This window comes from Canis lupus, unplaced genomic scaffold (assembly GCF_011100685.1).
Source record: "Canis lupus familiaris isolate Mischka breed German Shepherd unplaced genomic scaffold, alternate assembly UU_Cfam_GSD_1.0 chrUn_S1875H2072, whole genome shotgun sequence".
Taxonomy (NCBI): domain Eukaryota; kingdom Metazoa; phylum Chordata; class Mammalia; order Carnivora; family Canidae; genus Canis; species Canis lupus.
In genome coordinates, this window is record NW_023330737.1 from 82176 (window position 1) to 108191 (window position 26016).

The 26016-nt window shown below is 40.5% G+C and overlaps 1 protein-coding gene across 4 annotated transcripts in view; it reads right to left on the minus strand.

The window, feature by feature from the left end:
- Positions 1-25288, minus strand: part of LOC119869192 (ankyrin repeat domain-containing protein 26-like) — a 105893-nt gene extending 80605 nt beyond the window's left edge. Inside the window, exons 1-7 of one of the 4 annotated variants that reach the window (XM_038589316.1) lie at positions 24519-25287; positions 20201-20315; positions 19870-20043; positions 12697-12800; positions 10216-10330; positions 9885-10058; positions 3007-3110 (exon numbers count right to left, since the gene is read on the minus strand). In XM_038589316.1, coding sequence (XP_038445244.1) covers positions 3007-3110; positions 9885-10058; positions 10216-10330; positions 12697-12800; positions 19870-20043; positions 20201-20315; positions 24519-24781 — 1049 coding nt within the window. In that variant the 5' untranslated portion in view covers positions 24782-25287. Of the gene's footprint in view, positions 1-3006; positions 3111-9884; positions 10059-10215; positions 10331-12696; positions 12801-19869; positions 20044-20200; positions 20316-24518 lie in introns of all 4 variants that reach the window. The other 3 variants (XM_038589315.1, XM_038589317.1, XM_038589319.1) reach the window with 3 other exon arrangements.
- Positions 25289-26016: the final 728 nt, after the last annotated feature.

A 26016-nucleotide genomic window follows, 5' to 3' on the forward strand; every position in this document is an offset into this window, starting at 1 on the left:
GGTAAATCCCAAGGCTGGGATTCAGGTCTCATTGAAGGAGATGTCGGAACTGCAGTCAGAGTTGCCCGGCCAAAGCTAGTCCGTGCTACAAAGCATGCAAACAGGAACTACCCTTCAGGAGTGCAGGGAGTCCTGTCTGATAAATGGATGTATAGGGAGGGTCAGGGAACAATGAGCCCACCGACCAGCAGAGCAGTGCAAGGCCTCCAGTGTATCATATGCACATGCAGAAGGATGCAACAAACCCCGTAGGGATACAGCAGAGTTAAGACTAAGGACTGGATGCAGAGAGTGAGTAGGGTGTCAACAGCATTTGCTAGGGGCATGGTATCCATTTTAGAAAGGTCACTGGCTGAGGCCCGGACTGCATGCTCTGGAGTGCACAGCTGGGAAGAGTACTTCTGATGCTGGTGAAGCGGGGATTAGCAAGGGAGGAAGAGAAAGGAAGGAGATAGGAAGAAGAGAAGAAGAAGGAAAGGAGGAGGAGAAGGAGACGGAGAACACAAAGACGATGAAGATGAAGATGAAAGAAGACGAAGAAGAAGAAGAAGGGAAGCAAACCGGAACATGGGCCAGGGCCAGTGCTCAATCTCCAGGCTAACAGGAACAACCCTCTGGGACACAAATGAGTTGAGGTTGGTAATTGGATGCGCAGAGGAAGTCAGACATACAGGACTCAAACTTCTCTGCCATCCATCGTGCTTCAATCACACCTTCTTTAGCAACTTTGGACCCCCCCTCCCAAGTTACCTCTTCTGTGGTACTGTCTTCAGACTTCTCTGTCCCACCTTCTCATTACTATCTCATCATCATTTAGTAATTCTTTATATTTACTTCCACTGTTTAAAATACTATGTCATATCTGTCTTCCGATTGGACCCAGACTAATATAGAGGCCAGGGAGTTGCACTCTTTGGATTTGTCTTCTAGAGGATCTACCATAGAGAGCACAGTTGAACTGCAGCTCAAAATGTAGACAGCTGCTACATTTTCATATCCACCGTAGCACTCACACCAAGGCCTTGTGTCTCTGCTAGGCTGTGTCCAGCCAATGACTTAGCACAGAAGGAATACTAAAACCAAGTCATTTCTGTCTCCCGTAGGACCCCTCTACAGGCAAGCTTCTGATGGGGACTCAAGATCAGAAAACCCCGAGGGCCTGTGCTCTGATTCTCCAACAGGGGCTTGCCCTGAGATCCACGGTACAACTTTTCCCCACCACTGACACCATGAATAGCATAGGGTCTACTGGATCCTGCGACCAAAGCAGTGAGGACTCCTAAGCACAGCCTGCACCTGCTGCACAATTCATCTGCTCTGAGACCACTGAAGTCTTGCATTCCTTAGTTTCACCAAGGTGTATGGATGAAACGAGTACTCAATGTAGGACAAGGTTTCCCAACCTTGTACCATGGACATGGTGGATTGTTGTGGAGGCCTCTCTTGGGTATGTTTACCAGCACTCCTGACATCGACCCACTAGATGCCAGCAACATCCTCAGTTGTGAGGATCGGAAATGTCTCCAGACGAATCTATTGTTAGCAGTGTCTATAGCTAATAATACTGCATTGTATACTTAAACTTTGCTAAGAGGGTAGAGCTTATGTTAAGTGTTCTTACCAATTAATTAATTAATTAATTAATGAGACCAGGAAGAGACTTTGGGAGGTGATGGGTAGGACTATGGCTTTAAGGCATTGATGATTTCACAGAGGTCTATACTTATCCACAAACTCACTGAATTCGATACATTAACTATGTACAGCTTTTGACATGTCAAAAAACAGGTCTCCAGACACTGCCAAATGCTCCCTGAGGAGCAGAATTCTTCTCCCACCACCCCACCCCCAACGCATTGAGAATTAGTGGCGTAAAATATGCTACCTCCAGAACCCAAAGAGGTCTCCCAGTTTCTGTCTTTGTGAAAAGGTATTCAAAATGTGGCAATTTTTCTTTCACTCCTGCGAGAATATCCTGGCATGCCCACTGGATGCCTCAAAACTTCACGGATATGTCAATTCATGCCGTCTTACCAAGGGCCCAAAGCGTTATAGCCTCTTACTGATCCTCATGTCAAATTAGCATGGTGTCAATATGATAGGCCAATGAGATATTCTGGGGATGTTCAAATGGTCTAGCTCCATGAGTTAATAAAACGCTGAGGCAAATTAAATGAATGAACACTTTGCCTATACTCTATGAATATGAACTATTTCTGATTCACTAGCGGACTAGAAAAGAATGCATTTGCCAAATCAGTGGTGACACATACCATGTACCTGACGTCTTATCAATCTGTTCTGGAAGCAATAAGAGGCGCACAATAACTATGACTGGAATTACTCTTTGTTTAAGTTGACAGTAACTACAGATATTTGCCACAATCTATCCTGTCTCTGAATGGGCCAGACTAGTGAATCAAGCAGAAATGTGATAGAGCTCACCAGTCTTTCATCCTTTAGCACTATCCCACTGCACCTCTGCTAGGATGCAGGGTTGTTTTTGGTATACCCTACCAAATGAAGGCTTGGAGACAGTTTCAGAGGTTTCTGCTTGGACTCTCTAAATTTTTTTTTCTCAGTTATATTTCCTTATTCAGGAGAGACACAGAAAGAAAGGCAGAGACATAGGCAGAGGGAGAAGCAGGCTCCCTGCTGGGAGCCCTATGTGGGGCTCAATTCCCAGACTCTGGCATCAAGCTCTGAGCTAAAAAAGAAAAAACTCACAATTTCAACAAGAAACACTTTTAGCTACTGTAAAATCATACAGAAAAAAAAAAAACTATTGCAAATGACATCAATCTATATTACAAAGGATTCTGAATTATACTATACAATGTTCTTCACCTTGTCCTGTCAGAGTAATTGTTTTCTACCTAACCGATCACATGCTGACATTTTTCACTATACTTATAAATACTCTTCTTATTAAGTTAAACTTTCTGCCTTGAGAAATTGTTACCACTCTCGACCAAATACTAAGATTCACAAAAAAAAAAACCTTACCTTTTAGCGTAGTCAACTGCATTTATATTTGCTTTTTCTACTAAAAATGCCACCATTTTCTCTTTTTTTTCATTTATAGCAAGTAAAAGCGGTGTGAGGCCATCCTGTAGGAGTGCAAACAAAATTTATAATTTACAAAATTACATATTTGGATAATGAATCGTAAAAATTCTGAACGATCCTGTAACTTAAACATGTAACATAGAAAGTAAATAAAATTAGCCCTTTCGTTCTCAGCCCTCCATGGTTTCACCAGCTGCTCCTTCTTTTTAAAATACTGCTTTCTCACGGAGCGTGGGTGGCTCAGTTGGTCAAGCATCTGCCTTCAGCTCATCAGCTCAGGTCATGATCCCAGGGTCTCAGGATGGAGTCCCACCTTGGGCTCCCTCTGCAGCAAAGAGTCAGCTTCTCCCTCTCCTTCTGCCCCTCCCCTCCACTCGTGCTCTCTCTCCTGCTTGCTCACTCTCTGTCTCTCTCAAAAACATAAAGTCTTTTTAAAAACTAAAATAAAAATAATAAAATAGACCTCCTCTTCCTCTTCAACAGATTACCTGCAGTCATTCCACAAACTCGCTTCAAACATTGCCTGGCTCCAAGAATCTTTGCTTCGCTCACAATATATATCATGGTATACCCTAGTTATTTTCTTCTGCACCATCTAAACCAAAAGATTCTAGAGGGGAGGGGTTATTTTTTATCTCTGTATCTCCACTCTCTAAAACACAGTAGTAAATATTTAAAGTATCGTTACTGATTTTAATGGATATCTCCGGAGTAGTGTTTCTTCAATTATATTCCAAAGAACACATGATTTGCAAGAGATACTGTGCCCCAAAAGAAAGATTCAATGATCATCTATGTTTGTGAAACATTACAAAACTGCACTATACATCTAGCACAAATGAACCCCATTTACATTTGCTTATCCCCATTTGACAATTCCTTCTTTTGTAGCAAACATTAATACTTGAGAAACAAGAGTTCCCAGGGATATAGTTTTAAGAACTTTCCAATAAAGGTAAGGGTTTTCTCCAGGTTGTACAAACTTGCTGGATTCTCATCTATCAATGGTATGGGGATCCCAGATGTCAACATAAAACACTCCAGCTCCAAATGAGTCACTAAGGAGATGGACTCTGAATGAAAAGAGCTAGGTTTCAGGGCAGCTGGGTTGTGCAGGCAGTTGAGGGACGCTTGGTTTTGTCTCAGGTGTGATCTCAGGGTCGTGGGATCCAGCCCCACATTGGATTCGGGGCTCCCCTGGCACTGAGCACCAAGTCTGTTTAAGACACTCTCTCTCCCTCTCCCTCTCCACCTCCCCCACCCCCACAAGCCTGTGCATGTGTGTGCTGTCTCTCTAAAATGCATAAAGAAACCTTTTAAAAATTAAAAAGAAAAGTAAATAAATAAAAATAAAAGAAAGAAGCTTCAAATGAATTTTGACCACTTAATACTAAATAATCTTTGGTTAAGGTGGGCCCACAATGAGATGAGCACTCGGTGTTATTCTTTATGTGGGCAAATTGAACTCCAATAAAAAATTGTGGGTTTTTTTGTTTAAAATAAAAAATAAGAACAATAAAATATTAAAAATAAATAACTAAATAAATAGTCCTTGGACTTTCTCCTATTATACCATGATAAAGTTTTTTCTTAACTGTTAGAAAGCTCAGTATGAGATTTTTCTCATTTTTACCCTTTTATTCAAATTCAGTTCCATATAACATACTATTAGTTTCAGAGGTAGAAGTCAGTGGTTCCTCAGTCTTATGTAACACCCAGGACTCATTCCATCATGTGCCCTCCTTAATGTCCATCACCCAGTTATCCCATCCTTCCACTCCACCCCTCCAGTGACCTTCAGTTTGGCTCCTATGATTAAGAGTCTCTTAGGCTTTGTCTCCCTCAGTCTCTCTGGTTTAAGTTTTTCTCTTCTTCCCCTTCTCCTTGTCTTGTTTCTTAAGTTCCACATATGAATGAGATCATATGATAATTGTCTTTCTCTGACTGACTCAGGGTATTACGCTAAGTGAAATATGTCAATGAGATTTTATTCTCTACTATACTCATTCTGAGAACCTAATGCACATCTACTTCTAAAAAAACCGGTTTGTATTCTAGTTTCTATTATCATTGCTATTTTTGATTATTTATAATTTAGACTAAGTGTAAATCAGAAATAAAAATGTCATGACTTACCAATAAAAATTCTAATACTAGATGAGCACTGGGTGTTTACATGTTGGGAAACTGAGATTAAGTAAAAACTATTAATCACAAATTCTAATACTGCTTTATACGGATTATTTTTAGTATAATAAAAGCTACTATGTAAATTGAGTATTTAGGGAATAATACCAAGGAGAAAGAGAATACTGTCTGGAATATGCATAATCTATCCAAGCAGAACCAGGATTAACCTCACATGGCTTACAGATATTCCAAAAGGTACATGATTACTGTACATATATAGAAAAAATGTTTGTAAAAAAAACGACTTTCAATTCCTAACTTAGAAAATTCATCCCGAGGCACCTGGGTGACTCAGAGGGTGAACATCATGATCCCAGGGTCCTGGGATCGAGCCCATATCAGGGTCCCCATAGAGAACCTGCTTCCCCCTGTGCCTAGCTCTCTGCCTCTCTCTGTGTGTCTCTCATCAATTACTGAATAAAGTAATGAAAAAAATAAGGTGACAAAGAAACAGAAAATTCAATCCCAATCCTAAGAAATTAACATAAAATACAAAATATATATTATAAATTAATATGGAGTGTCTTGAAAATCTTGAAATCTTTGTCAACATATACCATAAAACAGTAATTGTAAACTCAATGGTTATGGAGGCAAAGCAGGTGACACGAGTCAGTGAAGACCCTAGGCGGGGACACGAGCAAACTGGAGACACACGCCTCCTATAAAGGGACAGCCTCTGCACAGCATACCAAACAGCAGCATGGGCTCAAGGTACCAGAAGTGATCTGTAAGAAAAGCTCAAAATCCAGAGTTCTACATGCGTGCCATAATTTTAAATGTTAGCTCAAATGACAGTGGAAACTAAATACATCCAGGGGCTACATTTAGTCTATAGCCTACTTGTGTTTTTCTATTTGCTGTGACTGTTTCCAATGGCCGTGCGTAAAACAAATACTTGGACATCAAACCTTTCCTAAAGCATCAGGATCATGTTTTACCAACAAATTAGGCCCCACCTTCTAAGGAAAATTGCTGTGAAGACTCATTAACACCTACTGTCAGAATTTTCCAATGCTTGTTTCAACTACAATCTATTTGTATTTACTTCCCTCACATTGCTAACCGAACAGACAGGAGTTCAGAGGAATGCTGAAGCAAAGTTATTAAAACAATTACCATCTATATTGTCACTAACTACATGCTGAATGTTTAACACAGTAGTGATTATGCACTATGCCAGGGCCCTATGAATTTGAAAGACATCCTAAGATAGTCTATCGCACAGCTTCAACTAAAAAAGAAGGTTCACGGATTTCTACTGCTGCAATTGGGAAAACCCTGCTTGTAATAATCAGAATGGTAGCAAAACACGTAAAATCTTTAAAGGGTCAGACTCTACTTATTAAAAGACTACTCATAAAGACTTCCCATCTGGGTGCCGGTGAATGACTGATAGTTGGAAGAAAAGGTAATTATTTTTCAAGCCAACAGAGATGACCAATAATTTTCATCTGTAATTCTCAAAGAGATACAGACAGATGAAAGGCTAATGTTGGAGAGAGTGGAAGGAAGTAGCCAGTATCCAACTTCAGTTAAATCTCTTCCAGAGATTTAATATTTTTACATCTCTAAATTTGTATATGTATACCTACCCATTCAGTAGTTGTTAGCCAAGAGTTGTAACAGAATCTCAAAACCCTATTTCCAAATTTCTGCGTACACACGTTATTGGATTCACTCCATCGAAATCTTCACGGGACAGTTTAGGCTTGTAAATTCTTTTAAAGTTCCCTAGTTGACTGTGATTCACCAGCACAAGTCTAGCTGAGAAGTAGTACAGTACACAACCATGCCAGTCTCCTCTTTCACCTATGTGGCCAATTCTCCCTATCACTTGAGGATTCAGCCAAAAACAGAAATGAGTCACTTATCAAACCTGCATTCAATTTCCATGGCTAGAGGTAGAACAAGGACTAGTAAACTCAAAATGCAACTTGATTCCATTATTTACACACTCCTTACATCCTTCCCATCAAGACATTCTAGATTTGCAAGCAGAGTTTAGACTCGTATCTAAGTGGCTATAGCTGCAAAATACTATACTGTGTTCTTTCCTCTGCTTGTCCACTTTTTGTTTTTTTTTTAAGATTTCTATTTATTTATTCATGAGAGTCTGAGAGAGAGAGAGAGACAGGCAGAGACATAGGCAGAGGGAGAAGCAGGCTCCTCCATTCAAGGAGTGCCATGTGGGACTCGATTCGGGAGACCATGGGATCATGCCCTGAGCCGAAGGCATATGCTCAATCACTGAGCCACACAGGCGTCCCTTTTCGTGCCCATTCAACCACCTGTTTACTGCCAATCTGATGTCCTTAGAGTCCTCCTAGAATTGATCTCTATATAAGTTTACAACACACTCACGGGTTCGTAAAGTAAGAATTATTATCCCTGAAAATTGAAGACTCCTTACCTAAACATAAACACTGAAGAAAAACAAACACAATCCAAAAACCTTGTCTTGATATTTCCCCTCACTTGCCAAATGTCTAAATCGCTCTGCATGTTCCTGACTGCTTTCTCCTTTTCCCCTCTTTTGTCCCTCTTAAGTCAAGGCTGATAAAAGATAAACTCCGACCGTGTTAATAAATCACTTTTTGATCAAATAGGAACTTCTCAACAGCAGCAAGATTTGATATTGTAAAATACACTTGTTTTCTGTTTTAAGTCAAAGCCTATTTCCAAGGCAAATTTTGCTTTCCTCTGTTGTTTGACACTAAATAAGAAAGAAACTGGGTGAGAAAACATTTTTGAAAATAAAGTTTCAGAACACATTCTGTGTTCTCATAAATATTTGCCATAAATACATAAAAGAAACTTGCCTTCTCTAATGCTTCTTTAGAGGTATCATTATTTAGGGGCAACTGAGTGGCTCAGTCCGTTGAGCATCTGACTCTTGGTCTTAACTCAGGTGATGATCAGAGTTATAAGATCCAGCGCTGCGACAGACTCAGCGCAAAGTCTACTTCAGATTCTTACTCTCTTTCTTTTCCCTCTGCCCCCACAACATCCCCTGCTTGTACATGCTCCCTCACTTCCCCCCAAAAAATAAAATCTCACGGCTGAGTAATACTCCATTGCGGACATATACCACAGATTACTCAACAATTAGAAACAATAAATACCCACCATCTGCTTCAACATGGATGCAACTGGAGGGTATTATGCTGAGTGAAGTAAGGCAATCGGAGAAGGACAAACATTACATGGTCTCATTCATACGGGGAATAGAAAAGAGTGAAAGGGAATAAAGGGGAAAGCAGAGAAAACGAGTGGGAAATATCAGTGAGGGGGACAGAACATGAGAGACTCCTAACTCTGGGAACCAAACAAGGGATGGTGGAAAGGGAGGTGGGTGGGGGGTTGGGGTGACTGGGTGACGGGCACCAAGGGGGGGGGCACTTGACGGGATGAGCACTGGGTGCTGTGCTCTTTGTTGGCAAACTGAACTCCAACTAAAAAAATTTTTAAAAAGAAAAAACTAAAAGATAAAATAAGTACATAAACCCCAGAGTGTGAGGTGAAAAAATAAATAAATAAAAAAGCTTAATTAAAAAAAGGAAGGCAGGAAGGAAGAAGTATTATGGTAAGCCTGGGGGGCTCAGTGGGTCAAGCATCTCTCTCTGGTTATGGTCACGATCCCACTCCTGACATCAAGCCCCGTGCATCAGGCTACCTGGCTCAGTGGGAAGGCCTCTTCTTCCCCTACCTCTGCTCTTTCCTCCCTACTCATGTTTGCTCTCTCTCATATAAATACAATCTTCAAAAATAAAAAGTGTTGTTATTTAAAGCAAAAGCTTAGACAGTTATTTCAAAATATTTTCATCCAGGAAATGCTTGAGCTTCCAAATATGAAAAATCGACCCTATCTATGACACACAACAGTGTTTCTGCAAGGGCAGTGACTGAATGTAATGCACGTCAAAGAAAGCACAGGGAGACTGGCAAGTGTGGTCATCACCAGCTCCCCATGCACACCTACCACCCCACTGAGGAACTACATAGGCTGAGCAGGAGCTACTCTCTGGAATGGGAGGCCTCACCGTGGTACATGGCTGGCAGAGTGGCTACCAGCACAAGCAGATACCACCTGTAGGATGTCATGACCTGATCCCCCTGCTCTCATCTTCTGAACCTTAGGGCCTAGAGTGCCCAAGGCCTATTACAACCTGCTGCTTTCTCCTCCCATTTACATTCACCCAAGCTACTCCTCTGGGTCACGGTCTCCTACTCATCCCCAGAAGCATCCATTTCCTAAGCCCCTGCACACCTTTCGGCCTCCATCATCACCACACTCCCCTCTAGGCCTTCAATCCTTTGTGGGCTCTGAGGGTACCATCTACTCCCAGGCACAAAGGGGAAGATTTTCTTTCTGGGGTGGAAAGGTTGCTAGCAGACAAAATGTTGCCTTTCTACAGGCATTACTTTTCTCTTTCCCTGCCCCTGCCTTAGTTTTCCAGTTGTTTCCAGGATGACAGGACCTGCTGTATAAAATTCAGTGCCGATGTCTTCATATATATGTGTACATATACAAAGAAAACATTTGCAGCTATTTTTATTTATTTACTTATTTATTTATTTATTTATAATGTAAAATACGTTGTAAAAAAAAAGTTGACCTGTACCTTGTTTCTGATCTCCATATTTACTTTCTTTAAAAGTAGTTTCTGTGCTATTGTGACATTGTCCCCTAATGCTGCATAATGGAGAGCAGTGTTGCCCTTGATGTCTTTTAGATCAGGATTAGCACCATGTTTCAGCAGAATATCTACACATGCCTCATCTTGGGATTGTACAGCCTGTGAGCATTACAACAAGAAACAGAATGTAAATTCTGGGAACTGAAAGGAAACATGCCACAAGTTTCACCAATGAGTTATGTTTAAATGCAACAAATGTTCATTCCAAGGACTTCAATCCAATCCATCTCAGGCAGATATACCTGTCACCACGCACCTTCAGTAGAGCGGTCGTGTTTTCAACATCACGGAGGTTTAGCTGGCATTTCCGATCTACCAGGAGCTTCACCATATCTTCATGGCCATTGGCACAGGCCAAGTGGAGACAACTCCTGTGAGTGTGAAAGGGCTTGTCAGGATTACAGTGTACCTTTTCAAAAATTGCTAATCAATTCATAGAATTGTAAATGTTAAATACTGCTTATTCTCATGACTCCAAAACAAAGAATTAGTTTACTTCAGACTTCTCTGTCCCACCTTCTCATTACTATCTCATCATCATTTAGTAATTTTTTATATTTACTTCCACTGTTTAAAATACTACGTCATATCTGTCTTCCGATTGGACCCAGACTAATATAGAGGCCAGGGAGTTGCACTCTTTGGATTTGTCTTCTAGAGGATCTACCATAGAGAGCACAGTTGAACTGCAGCTCAAAATGTAGACAGCTGCTACATTTTCATATCCACCGTAGCACTCACACCAAGGCCTTGTGTCTCTGCTAGGCTGTGTCCAGCCAATGACTTAGCACAGAAGGAATACTAAAACCAAGTCATTTCTGTCTCCCGTAGGACCCCTCTACAGGCAAGCTTCTGATGGGGACTCAAGATCAGAAAACCCCGAGGGCCTGTGCTCTGATTCTCCAACAGGGGCTTGCCCTGAGATCCACGGTACAACTTTTCCCCACCACTGACACCATGAATAGCATAGGGTCTACTGGATCCTGCGACCAAAGCAGTGAGGACTCCTAAGCACAGCCTGCACCTGCTGCACAATTCATCTGCTCTGAGACCACTGAAGTCTTGCATTCCTTAGTTTCACCAAGGTGTATGGATGAAACGAGTACTCAATGTAGGACAAGGTTTCCCAACCTTGTACCATGGACATGGTGGATTGTTGTGGAGGCCTCTCTTGGGTATGTTTACCAGCACTCCTGACATCGACCCACTAGATGCCAGCAACATCCTCAGTTGTGAGGATCGGAAATGTCTCCAGACGAATCTATTGTTAGCAGTGTCTATAGCTAATAATACTGCATTGTATACTTAAACTTTGCTAAGAGGGTAGAGCTTATGTTAAGTGTTCTTACCAATTAATTAATTAATTAATTAATGAGACCAGGAAGAGACTTTGGGAGGTGATGGGTAGGACTATGGCTTTAAGGCATTGATGATTTCACAGAGGTCTATACTTATCCACAAACTCACTGAATTCGATACATTAAGTATGTACAGCTTTTGACATGTCAAAAAACAGGTCTCCAGACACTGCCAAATGCTCCCTGAGGAGCAGAATTCTTCTCCCACCACCCCACCCCCAACGCATTGAGAATTAGTGGCGTAAAATATGCTACCTCCAGAACCCAAAGAGGTCTCCCAGTTTCTGTCTTTGTGAAAAGGTATTCAAAATGTGGCAATTTTTCTTTCACTCCTGCGAGAATATCCTGGCATGCCCACTGGATGCCTCAAAACTTCACGGATATGTCAATTCATGCCGTCTTACCAAGGGCCCAAAGCGTTATAGCCTCTTACTGATCCTCATGTCAAATTAGCATGGTGTCAATATGATAGGCCAATGAGATATTCTGGGGATGTTCAAATGGTCTAGCTCCATGAGTTAATAAAACGCTGAGGCAAATTAAATGAATGAACACTTTGCCTATACTCTATGAATATGAACTATTTCTGATTCACTAGCGGACTAGAAAAGAATGCATTTGCCAAATCAGTGGTGACACATACCATGTACCTGACGTCTTATCAATCTGTTCTGGAAGCAATAAGAGGCGCACAATAACTATGACTGGAATTACTCTTTGTTTAAGTTGACAGTAACTACAGATATTTGCCACAATCTATCTTGTCTCTGAATGGGCCAGACTAGTGAATCAAGCAGAAATGTGATAGAGCTCACCAGCCTTTCATCCTTTAGCACTATCCCACTGCACCTCTGCTAGGGTTGTTTTTGGTATACCCTACCAAATGAAGGCTTGGAGACAGTTTCAGAGGTTTCTGCTTGGACTCTCTAAATTTTTTTTTCTCAGTTATATTTCCTTATTCAGGAGAGACACAGAAAGAAAGGCAGAGACATAGGCAGAGGGAGAAGCAGGCTCCCTGCTGGGAGCCCTATGTGGGGCTCAATTCCCGGACTCTGGCATCAAGCTCTGAGCTAAAAAAGAAAAAACTCACAATTTCAACAAGAAACACTTTTAGCTACTGTAAAATCATACAGAAAAAAAAAAACTATTGCAAATGACATCAATCTATATTACAAAGGATTCTGAATTATACTATACAATGTTCTTCACCTTGTCCTGTCAGAGTAATTGTTTTCTACCTAACCGATCACATGCTGACATTTTTCACTATACTTATAAATACTCTTCTTATTAATAAGTTAAACTTTCATCCTTGAGAAATTGTTACCACTCTCGACCAAATACTAAGATTCACCAAAAAAAAAAAAAAAAAACCTTACCTGTTAGTGTAGTCAACTGCATTTATATTTGCTTCTTCTAATAAAAATGCCACCATTTTCTCTTTTTTTTCATTTACAGCAACTAGAAGCGGTGTGAGGCCATCCTGTAGGAGTGCAAACAAAATTTATAATTTACAAAATTACATATTTGGATAATGAATCGTAAAAATTCTGAACGATCCTGTAACTTAAACATGTAACATAGAAAGTAAATAAAATTAGCCCTTTCGTTCTCAGCCCTCCATGGTTTCACCAGCTGCTCCTTCTTTTTAAAATACTGCTTTCTCACGGAGCGTGGGTGGCTCAGTTGGTCAAGCATCTGCCTTCAGCTCATCAGCTCAGGTCATGATCCCAGGGTCTCAGGATGGAGTCCCACCTTGGGCTCCCTCTGCAGCAAAGAGTCAGCTTCTCCCTCTCCCTCTGCCCCTCCCCTCCACTCGTGCTCTCTCTCCTGCTTGCTCACTCTCTGTCTCTCTCAAAAACATAAAGTCTTTTTAAAAACTAAAATAAAAATAATAAAATAGACCTCCTCTTCCTCTTCAACAGATTACCTGCAGTCATTCCACAAACTCGCTTCAAACATTGCCTGGCTCCAAGAATCTTTGCTTCTCTCACAATATATATCATGGTATACCCTAGTTATTTTATTCCGCACCATCTAAACCAAAAGATTCTAGAGGGGAGGGGTTATTTTTTATCTCTGTATCTCCACTCTCTAAAACATAGTAGTAAATATTTAAAGTATCGTTACTGATTTTAATGGATATCTCCGGAGTAGTGTTTCTTCAATTATATTCCAAAGAACACATGATTTGCAAGAGATACTGTGCCCCAAAAGAAAGATTCAATGATTGGGATCCCTGGGTGGCGCAGTGGTTTGGCGCCTGCCTTTGGCCCAGGGCGCGATCCTGGAGACTCGGGATCGAATCCCACGTCGGGCTCCCTGCATGGAGCCTGCTTCTCCCTCTGCCTGTGTCTCTGCCTCTCTCTCTCTCTCTGTGACTATCATGAACAAATAAATAAAATCTTAAAAAAAAAAAAAAGAAAGATTCAATGATCATCTATGTTTGTGAAACATTACAAAACTGCACTATACATCTAGCACAAATGAACCCCATTTACATTTGCTTATCCCCATTTGACAATTCCTTCTTTTGTAGCAAACATTAATACTTGAGAAACAAGAGTTCCCAGGGATATAGTTTTAAGAACTTTCCAATAAAGGTAAGGGTTTTCTCCAGGTTGTACAAACTTGCTGGATTCTCATCTATCAATGGTATGGGGATCCCAGATGTCAACATAAAACACTCCAGCTCCAAATGAGTCACTAAGGAGATGGACTCTGAATGAAAAGAGCTAGGTTTCAGGGCAGCTGGGTTGTGCAGGCAGTTGAGGGACGCTTGGTTTTGTCTCAGGTGTGATCTCAGGGTCGTGGGATCCAGCCCCACATTGGATTCGGGGCTCCCCTGGCACTGAGCACCAAGTCTGTTTAAGACACTCTCTCTCCCTCTCCCTCTCCACCTCCCCCACCCCCACAAGCCTGTGCATGTGTGTGCTGTCTCTCTAAAATGCCTAAAGAAACCTTTTAAAAATTAAAAAGAAAAGTAAATAAATAAAAATAAAAGAAAGAAGCTTCAAATGAATTTTGACCACTTAATACTAAATAATCTTTGGTTAAGGTGGGCCCACAATGAGATGAGCACTCGGTGTTATTCTTTATGTGGGCAAATTGAACTCCAATAAAAAATTGTGGGTTTTTTTGTTTAAAATAAAAAATAAGAACAATAAAATATTAAAAATAAATAACTAAATAAATAGTCCTTGGACTTTCTCCTATTATACCATGATAAAGTTTTTTCTTAACTGTTAGAAAGCTCAGTATGAGATTTTTCTCATTTTTACCCTTTTATTCAAATTCAGTTCCATACAACATACTATTAGTTTCAGAGGTAGAAGTCAGTGGTTCCTCAGTCTTATGTAACACCCAGGACTCATTCCATCATGTGCCCTCCTTAATGTCCATCACCCAGTTATCCCATCCTTCCACTCCACCCCTCCAGTGACCTTCAGTTTGGCTCCTATGATTAAGAGTCTCTTAGGCTTTGTCTCCCTCAGTCTCTCTGGTTTAAGTTTTTCTCTTCTTCCCCTTCTCCTCTGTCTTGTTTCTTAAGTTCCACATATGAATGAGATCATATGATAATTGTCTTTCTCTGACTGACTCAGGGTATTATGCTAAGTGAAATAAGTCAATGAGATTTTATTCTCTACTATACTCATTCTGAGAACCTAATGCACATCTACTTCTAAAAAAACCTGTTTGTATTCTAGTTTCTATTATCATTGCTATTTATGATTATTTTATAATTTAGACTAAGTGTAAATCAGAAATAAAAATGTCATGACTTACCAATAAAAATTCTAATACTGAATGAGCACTGGGTGTTTACATGTTGGGAAACTGAGATTAAGTAAAAACTATTATTCAAAAATTCTAATACTGCTTTATACGGATTATTTTTAGTAAAATAAAAGCTACTATATAAATTGCGTATTTAGGGAATAATACCAAGGAGAAAGAGAATACTGTCTGAAATATGCATAATCTATCCAAGTAGAACCAGGATTAACTTCACATGGCTTGCAGATATTCCAAAAGGTACATGATTACTGTACATATATAGAAAAAATGTTTGTGAAAAAAAACGACTTTCAATTCTTAACTTAGAAAATTCATCCCGAGGCCCTGGGTGACTCAGAGGGTGAACATCATGATCCCAGGGTCCTGGGATCGAGCCCATATCAGGGTCCCCATAGAGAGCCTGCTTCCCCCTGTGCCTAGCTCTCTGCCTCTCTCTGTGTGTCTCTCATCAATTACTGAATAAAGTAATGAAAAAAATAAGGTGACAAAGAAACAGAAAATTCAATCCCAATCCTAAGAAATTAACATAAAATACAAAATATATATTACAAATTAAATATGGAGTGTCTTGAAAATCTTGAAATCTTTGTCAACATATACCATAAAACAGTAATTGTAAACTCAGTGCTTATGGAGGCAAAGCAGGTGACACGAGTCAGTGAAGAACCTAGGCGGGGACACGAGCAAACTGGAGACACACGCCTCCTATAAAGGGACAGCCTCTGCACAGCATACCAAACAGCAGCATGGGCTCAAGGTACCAGAAGTGATCTGTAAGAAAAGCTCAAAATCCAGAGTTCTACATGCGTGCCATAATTTTAAGTGTTAGCTCAACTGACAGTGGAAACTAAATACATCCGGGGGCCACATTTAGTCTATAGCCTACTTGTGTTTTTCTATTTGCTGTGACTGTTTCCAATGGCCGTGCGTAAAACAAACACTTGGACATCAAACCTTTCCTAAAGCATCAGGATCATGTTTTACCAACAAATTAGGCCCCACCTTCTAAGGAAAATTGCTGTGAAGACTCATTAACACCTACTGTCAGAATTTTCCAATGCTTGTTTCAACTACAATCTATTTGTATTTACTTCCCTCACATTGCTAACCGAACAGACAGGAGTTCAGAGGAATGCTGAAGCAAAGTTATTAAAACAATTACCATCTGTATTGTCACTAACTACATGCTGAATGTTTAACACAGTAGTGATTATGCACTATGCCAGGGCCCTATGAATTTGAAAGACATCCTAAGATAGTCTATCGCACAGCTTCAACTAAAAAAGAAGGTTCACGGATTTCTACTGCTGCAATTGGGAAAACCCTGCTTGTAATAATCAGAATGGTAGCAAAACACGTAAAATCTTTAAAGGGTCAGACTCTACTTATTAAAAGACTACTCATAAAGACTTCCCATCTGGGTGCCGGTGAATGACTGATAGTTGGAAGAAAAGGTAATTATTTTTCAAGCCAACAGAGATGACCAATAATTTTCATCTGTAATTCTCAAAGAGATACAGACAGATGAAAGGCTAATGTTGGAGAGAGTGGAAGGAAGTAGCCAGTATCCAACTTCAGTTAAATCTCTTCCAGAGATTTAATATTTTTACATCTCTAAATTTGTATATGTATACCTACCCATTCAGTAGTTGTTAGCCAAGAGTTGTAACAGAATCTCAAAACCCTATTTCCAAATTTCTGCGTACACACGTTATTGGATTCACTCCATCGAAATCTTCACGGGACAGTTTAGGCTTGTAAATTCTTTTAAAGTTCCCTAGTTGACTGTGATTCACCAGCACAAGTCTAGCTGAGAAGTAGTACAGTACACAACCATGCCAGTCTCCTCTTTCACCTATGTGGCCAATTCTCCCTATCACTTGAGGATTCAGCCAAAAACAGAAATGAGTCACTTATCAAACCTGCATTCAATTTCCATGGCTAGAGGTAGAACAAGGACTAGTAAACTCAAAATGCAACTTGATTCCATTATTTACACACTCCTTACATCCTTCCCATCAAGACATTCTAGATTTGCAAGCAGAGTTTAGACTCGTATCTAAGTGGCTATAGCTGCAAAATACTATACTGTGTTCTTTCCTCTGCTTGTCCACTTTTTGTTTTTTTTTTTTAAGATTTCTATTGATTTATTCATGAGAGATGAAAGAGAGAGAGAGAGAGAGAAAGAGAGAGAGACAGGCAGAGACACAGGCAGAGGGAGAAGCAGGCTCCTCCATTCAAGGAGTGCCATGTGGGACTCGATTCGGAGACCACGGGATCATGCCCTGAGCCGAAGGCATATGCTCAATCACTGAGCCACACAGGCGTCCCTTTTTGTGCCCATTCAACCACCTGTTTACTGCCAATCTGATGTCCTTAGAGTCCTCCTAGAATTGATCTCTATATAAGTTTACAACACACTCACTGGTTCGTAAAGTAAGAATTATTATCCCTGAAAATTGAAGACTCCTTACCTAAACATAAACACTAAGAAAAACAAACACAATCCCAAAACCTTGTCTTGATATTTCCCCTCACTTGCCAAATTTCTAAATCGCTCTGCATGTTCCTAACTGCTTTCTCCTTTGCCCCTCTTTTGTCCCTCTTAAGTCAAGGCTGATAAAAGACAAACTCTGACCGTGTTAATCAATCACTTTTTGATCAAATAGGAACTTCTCAACAGCAGCAAGATTTGATATTGTAAAATACACTTGTTTTGTGTTTTAAGACAAAGCCTATTTCCAAGGCAAATTTTGCTTTCCTCTGTTGTTTGACACTAAATAAGAAAACAAACTGGGTGAGAAAACATTTTTGAAAATAAAGTTTCAGAACACATTCTGTGTTCTCATAAATATTTGCCATAAATACATAAAAGAAACTTGCCTTCTCTAATGCTTCTTTAGAGGTATCATTATTTAGGGGCAACTGAGTGGCTCAGTCCGTTGAGCATCTGACTCTTGGTCTTAACTCAGGTGATGATCAGAGTTATAAGATCCAGCGCTGCGACAGACTCAGCGCAAAGTCTACTTCAGATTCTTACTCTCTTTCTTTTCCCTCTGCCCCCACAACACCCCCTGCTTGTACATGCTCACTCCCCCGCAAAAAATAAAATCTCACGGCTGAGTAATATTCCATTGTGGACATATACCACAGATTACTCAACAATTAGAAACAATAAATACCCACCATCTGCTTCAACATGGATGCAACTGGAGGGTATTATGCTGAGTGAAGTAAGGCAATCGGAGAAGGACAAACATTACATGGTCTCATTCATACGGGGAATAGAAAAGAGTGAAAGGGAATAAAGGGGAAAGCAGAGAAAACGAGTGGGAAATATCAGTGAGGGGGACAGAACATGAGAGACTCCTAACTCTGGGAACCAAACAAGGGATGGTGGAAAGGGAGGTGGGTGGGGGGTTGGGGTGACTGGGTGACGGGCACCAAGGGGGGGGGCACTTGACGGGATGAGCACTGGGTCCTGTGCTCTTTCTTGGCAAACTGAACTCCAACTAAAAAAATTTAAAAAGAAAAAACTAAAAGATAAAATAAGTACATAAACCCCGGAGTGTGAGGTGAAAAAATAAATAAATAAAAAAGCTTAATTAAAAATGGAAGGCAGGAAGGAAGAAGTATTATGGTAAGCCTGGGGGGCTCAGTGGGTGAAGCATCTCTCTCTGGTTATGGTCACGATCCCACTCCTGACATCAAGCCCCGTGCATCAGGCTACCTGGCTCAGTGGGAAGGCCTCTTCTTCCCCTACCTCTGCCTTTCCTCCCTACTCATGTTTGCTCTCTCTCATATAAATACAATCTTCAAAAATAAAAAGTGTTATTTAAAGCAAAAGCTTAGACAGTTATTTCAAAATATTTTCATCCAGGAAATGTTTGAGCTTCCAAATATGAAAAATCGACCCTATCTATGACACACAACAGTGTTTCTGCAAGGGCAGCGACTGAAGGTAATGCACGTCAAAGAAAGCACAGGGAGACTGGCAAGTGTGGTCATCACCAGCTCCCCATGCACACCTACCACCCCACTGAGGAAATACATAGGCTGAGCAGGAGCTACTCTCCGGAATGGGAGGCCTCACCGTGGTACATGGCTGGCAGAGTGGCTACCAGCACAAGCAGATACCACCTGTAGGATGTCATGACCTGATCCCCCTGCTCTCATCTTCTGAACCTTAGGGCCTAGAGTGCCCAAGGCCTATTACAACCTGCTGCTTTCTCCTCCCATTTACATTCACCCAAGCTACTCCTCTGGGTCACGGTCTCCTACTCATCCCCAGAAGCATCCATTTCCTAAGCCCCTGCACAGCTTTCGGCCTCCATCAACACCACACTCCCCTCTAGGCCTTCAATCCTTTGTGGGCTCTGAGGGCACCATCTACTCCCAGGCACAAAGGGGAAGATTTTCTTTCTGGGGTGGAAGGGTAGCTAGCAGACAGAATGTTTCCTTACTATATGCATTACTTTTCTCTTTCCCTCCCTCTGCCTTGGTTTTGGAGTTGTTTCCATGATGACAGGACCTGCTGTATAAAATTCAGTGTCGATGTCTTCATATATATATGTGCTATAGTACAAATATATCTACATATACATGTTGAAAAACCTTTTGCAGCTACATTTATTTATTTATTTACTGATTGATTTACTGATTGATTTACTGATTTATTTATTTATTTATTTATTTATTTATTTATTTATTTATTTATAATGTGAAATACGTTGTAAAAAAAACTTGACCTGTACCTTGTTTTTGGCCTCTATATCTCCTTTATTCAAAAGCAGCTTGCGTGCTATTGAGATATTTCCCTCATAGGCCGCATAATGGAGAGCGGTGTTGTCCTTGAAATCCTTAGTATTTACATCAGCACCTTTTCTGAGAAGAATATCTACACATGCCTCTTCTTGGCATTGTACAGCCTGTCAGCATTATAACGAGAAACAGAATGTAAATTCTGGGAACTGAAAGGAAACATGCCACAAGTTTCACCAATGAGTTATGTTTAATTGCAACAAATGTTCATTCCAAGGACTTCAATCCAATCCACCTCAGGCAGACATAGGTGTGACCACCCACCTTCACGAGAGCTGTCCTGTTTTCTCCATCACGGAGGTTTAGCTGGCATTGAGAAAGTACCAGGATCTTCACCATATCTACACTCCCAATGGCACACGCCAAGTGGAGAGCCGTCCTGTGAGCATGAAAGGACTTGTCAGGAAATTACAGTGTACCTTTCCAAAACATTCAAATTAATTCACAGAATTGTAAATGTTAAATACTGTATTATTCTCATGACTCCAAAACAAAGATTTAGTTTTCTTTGGAAGAAAGTACAATATTTATTAGTGATTCTTCACCGCTCTATTAAAAGAGCAGCCTATCTGTTTAGGAAGAGCATGACCTCAGGAGGCAGCTCAACCTGGGTTTGATTCCCACTTTAACTCTGTCGCTTCACAGTGACCATTTAGCCTTATCGCAATTTCCTCATCCACAAAATGGGCATAAAAATAGTTGTCTCAGGTCGCCTGTCTGGCTCACTCTGAAGAGCATGTCACTCGATCTCGGGAGCCAGGGGTTCGAGACCCCTGTTGGTTATAGAGGTTACAAAACAATAGTAATAATAAATAAAATAAAAGGTACTTATCTCACAAGACCTCTTGTCGTGATCCTTAAATGAGGATCCATGCAAAGTTTTAGAATACTAGTTCCTAGCACAAATATTATTATAGCTATTACTACAACTTACAAAGACCCACTACAATTAGGGAAAACAATCCAATTATGCCCACTTTGCAGCTACGTTTAAGGATGAGCAAGAATACTCTATTTCAATGATTCCAAGATGCTCATTTTGTCACCTTTTAATATCTCTGACATCGGAATCCAATTTCTAATTCAAAATGTCTTAAAACTATAACTGGCATGATTTCTAAAAATTTCTTCTTGGTACATAAATAGTGGGGCATCATACAATCTACAGGTGTGTCTTAAGTGAAATAATAGTGACATATACAACAGGTCTGTTGCACTTCTAGTCCTATGCTTGGAATTACATTGTTCAAGAGCTAAAATAATTTTCAGTAGTTGAAAGCATTATGAGAAGAGAGGACTAAAAGAACAAAAGAATGTTTTTAAAGCAACCCTTACTTTAAGTTTCAAGGGATTTTAAGTCAAAAGAAACTCAGGATTCAAATAAACGGGGAGAGTTCTTTTATTTTTGGGGGGGTGGTGGGAAGCTCATTTTACTAAGCATTTTAATTAATAGAAAATGTTTAGATTCATAGAAATCAAGTATTTTCAATTACCAATATTAGTATTTAGTATTATTGCAATGTCAAAAGGGCAGGTAAAGGTAATCTTTTACAATTTCTGATTCAGAAATGTTTTCCTTTGACAGGAAGTTCCAAGGAAAAGCTTCACGTGAGATTAAGTCCTAATACTTCCATTTAAAATTTCTCACCTAGGGGCACCCGGGTGGCTCAGTTGACTGAGTGTCCAACTTTTGGTTTTAGCTCCGGATGATCTCACGGTCATGAAGACAGACGCCCACATTAGGCTCCATGCTCAGGGTGGATTTTGCTTGAGATCCACGCTTTCCTTCTATTCCTCCCCTCCCATGACCTTCTCTTTTTCTTTTTACAATAAATACATCTTTTATCATTTACAAAATAAAATAAAATCTCTCATCTTAGGAGTGCCTGGCTTGCTCAGTCTGTAGAGCATGTGTCCTTAAATGTCCAGCCCCATGATGGGTAGAGAGATTACTTAAAAATGAAAGCCTTAAAACCTAAATACATAAAATTTCTCATCTTGCTCATACTGGGCAACATGGAGTCTTCTTTTTTAAGATTTTATTTATTCATGAGAGACACAGACAGAAAGCACAGACATAGGGAGAAGCAGGTGCCTCACGGGGAGACCAATGTGGGACTCGATCCCAGAACTCTGGGATCACTCTCTGAGCCAAAGACAGATGCTCAACCACTGAGTCACCCAGGAGTCCCTGAAGTCTTGTTAAAATTGAAAAGATCCTGAGTAGACTATGTCTGCTACATAACTTGTGTTCAGGTTTGTCTGAGAAATAAATGGACTGAAAGAATACATAAATTTATTTGGAGAATATAAATAATAGTGAAAGGGAATAGAAGGGAAGGGGAAAAAATGGGTAGGAAATATCAGAAAGGGAGACAGAACATGAAGACTCCTACCGCTGGGAAACAAACTAGGGGTGGTGGAAGGGGAGGAGGGTGGGGGTGAATGGGTGACGGGCACTGAGGGGGGCACTTGACGGGATGAGCACTGGGTGTTATTCTGTATGTTGGCAAATTGAACACCAATAAAAAATAAATTTATTATTAAAAAATTCATTTGGAGAGCTCTGTAGTTTTTAAAGATTTATCTATTTCTTGGAAAAAGAGAGAATGCAGGAGTGCGGTGAAGGGCAGAGGGGCAGAGAGATAGGGAGACAATCTCAAGCAGCCTCCCCATTGAACATGGAGCCCAACAGGGTGCTCAACCCCACAATCCTAACATCATGACCAGAGCCAAAATCAAGAGTCTGATGCTCAACAAACAGCCACCAAGGCACCAAGAAAGTTCAATATTTTTAAAGAAAACTTTTGTGAAGTAAACTAATATTTTTGAAATAGCAATAAAATGTGTATTTGCTATTTTTTAATTTTTTTTCAGAAGAGGGATACAACAAAAATTCTATAAGGTTTTGCAATACCATTTGTATTTTTTATTTTTTATTTTTATAAGGATTTAACCAAAATAAAATCATTAACCGTTCACTTATTAGATGTTATAAAGCTGCACATAATAAAAACATATGTATAGGTCATCCCCCGTGGCGCAGCGGTTGAGCACCGCCTGCAGCCTGGGGTGTGATCCTGGAGACCCAGGATCGAGTCCCACGTCGGGTTCCCTGTAATGGAGCCTGCTTCTCCCTCTGCCTGTGTCTCTGCCTCTCTCTCTGTGTGTGTCTCTCGTGAATAAATAAATAAAATCCTTAAAAAAATAAATAAAAATAAATAAAACCGTATGTATATATTTAATGTATGCGTAATACAACCTACAATACAGATAAAAATATTCCCCTTAGTTCTGAAGAGGCTAAAGGTTGTTAGAAAATACCAATCCTCTCCCATCAATTTTTTTTGAATAGGAAGAGGGGCGCTTAGGTGACTCAGTTAGGCATCTGCCTTTGGCTCAAGTGTAGGGGTCCTGGGATCGAGCCCTACATCATCAGGCTCCCTGCTCCATGGGTTTCTGCTTGTTGTCCCCCTGCCCCTCCCTGCTGCTTGTTTGCCTGGTCTCTCTCTCAAATGAATCGATAAAATCTCTTTAAAGTAAATAAGTAGAAACTATTTTTTGTCTACACAAGATTCATATTCTTGTTCTCCTGGATTAGTTCATTGATAATAAACCTTTCTTAGAATTTTTATGTATCTTTCCTATAGAAATCACAGATTTTAAGAAAATGAAAAATCCACTTAGAATCCAAATGTTTGAAGATAACTAATTTTATATTTGCACATCTTTTTGGCTAACTCAAAACCATTGTCTGCTTATATGTATGTATCATCAAAACAATTTTTCACTCATTTAATGATCCAAAGTACAGCTTTGCATGTTAATGTGTATCAATTATCTCTGCCACATTCAGTGGTCACATAGTAGTCCAGCCTCTGGATACACTGCCATTTACGAATACAGGCCATTAAGTGACTCCTTAATACACTGCTATTGTAAATAGTGCTGAGAATAGCATATTGTATATTATTTATTTCTAATTATTTCCTAAAGATATTTTACATCAATAAGCTTCATGGCTCAAGGAAATACTTATTTTTCAATGTGGTACATAACCACCAAACTATCTGAAAAGTCCAAAACAACTTAAATTTTAAGTAGTATAAGTAACATCATTCCTTATCTTCACAAAGCTTGAGATGGAAAATGGGATTTTATGCCTCTTTTTAAAATATTTTATTTATTTGAAATTAAGAACACCAGCAGAGGGGAGGGGGAAAGAGAAAAGCAGACTCTCCACTGAGCAGGGAGCCTCACCAGGGGCTAAGCTCCAGGACCCAGAGATCATGACCCTGAGAGGAGGTCAGAAGAGGCCAACTGACTCAGCCATCCAGGGGCCCCTATCTCATTCCTGTAATAACTTCCCTGTAAAACGAAGATGTTCTTTTTCTCCAAAACATATGTTGTAAATATTTTGCAAGTACATTCTCTTTTATTTTGCTAATATTACTTTCTGATTCAGAGGCGTTTTTTTTTTGTGTCTGTGGCTGAATCAAACTCCAGAATTTTTGCTTTTAATGTCATGAGCCCCTCTACTGCTCGCCCCGACTCCTCCCGCCCGCCTCAAAAGCCCTGTTACCTGTTCTTCCTGTCCCTTTTATTTAAGTCATGTAAACCAAAAACCAGCAACTGCTGTATCTCCTGCATTTTTTCTGTATCGCCCTCAATCACAGCTCTGTGGATTCCCCGGAGATCTTGATATCTGATGTGGTATCCGGGACCGGGGCTGTGGAAGCTGTCAACAGTCATAGTCATAGGCGGCGACCTGACCCTCAGAGGCCTGAGGTTGAAGCCGAAGCGCAGCAGGCCCCACCCATTCCGCGCTGTAGATCTCTTTTTCATAATGAAGCCGACAGGCTTCAGTGACACAGGTTTCACCGCCTCTAGTGCGATACACTCCCGCGCCAGCAATAAGGCAAGTGGGCCTCGCCTCAATGTCTCAGGGACTAAGCCCAACGACTTAGAATCTTCCTACGCAGAACCAGTGTAACCTAGCAACGCTGCTAAATGCGAATGCGCCTGCGCACCTCAGAAGCTGGCATCCCTGCGCATGCGCACAGAGGGCAGTGGCCAAGGGTGCCCAAAGCATATATGCGAGGAGGCCCAAGCCTCTCAAATCTCTGAGATCCCCTGTGAGCTGGCTGGCTTCCCTTTAGAAGTTGGTGGGATGACTGAGAATTTGGGGACATTTGCAAAATCCTCTGGGGTGTGGAAATGTAGTCTTCTGGGCCTGTGAGTGGCTCAGTGGTTGAGCATCTGCCTTTGGCTTCGGTCATGATCCGGGGTTCCTGGGATCAAGTCTTGCATCGCACACCCCACAGGGAGCCTGCTTCTCCCTCTGCCTATGTCTTGCCTCTCTCTCTCTCTCTCTCTCTCTCTCTCTCTCTCTCTCTCTGTGACTATCATAAATAATAAAAATTTTTAAAATTTAAAATAAAAAAAATAACATCACTCATTGAGCCCTGCACCACGCAGGGGGCTGATCAGCTCCCCCAAGTGCCCACACCTGAAAGTCAGCACAAAGGCCCCTCCACCAGAAGAATTGATATCAATCAATTAATAACCAAATTCATAACCAAATTTAAGACATACTTAGATAATAATACACTTATACTTGGTGACTTCAATCTAGCGCTTTCTACATTTGATAGGTCTTCTAAACACAACACCTCCAAAGAAACGAGAGCTTTAAATGATACACTGGACCAGATGGATTTCACAGATATCTACAGAACTTTACATCCAAACTCAACTGAAAACACATTCTTCTCAAGTGCACATGGAACTTTCTCCAGAATAGACCACATACTGGGTCACAAAACAGGTCTGAACCGATACCAAAAGATTGGGATCGTCCCCTGCGTATTCTCAGACCATAATGCCTTAAAATTAGAACTAAATCACAACAAGAAATTTGGAAGGACGTCAAACACGTGCAGGTTAAGAACCCTCTTGCTAAAAGATGAAAGGGGAAACCAGGAAATTAAGGAAGAATTAAAAAGATTCATGGAAACTAATGAGAATGAACATACAACAGTTCAAAATCTTTGGGATGCAGCAAAACCAGTCCTGAGGGG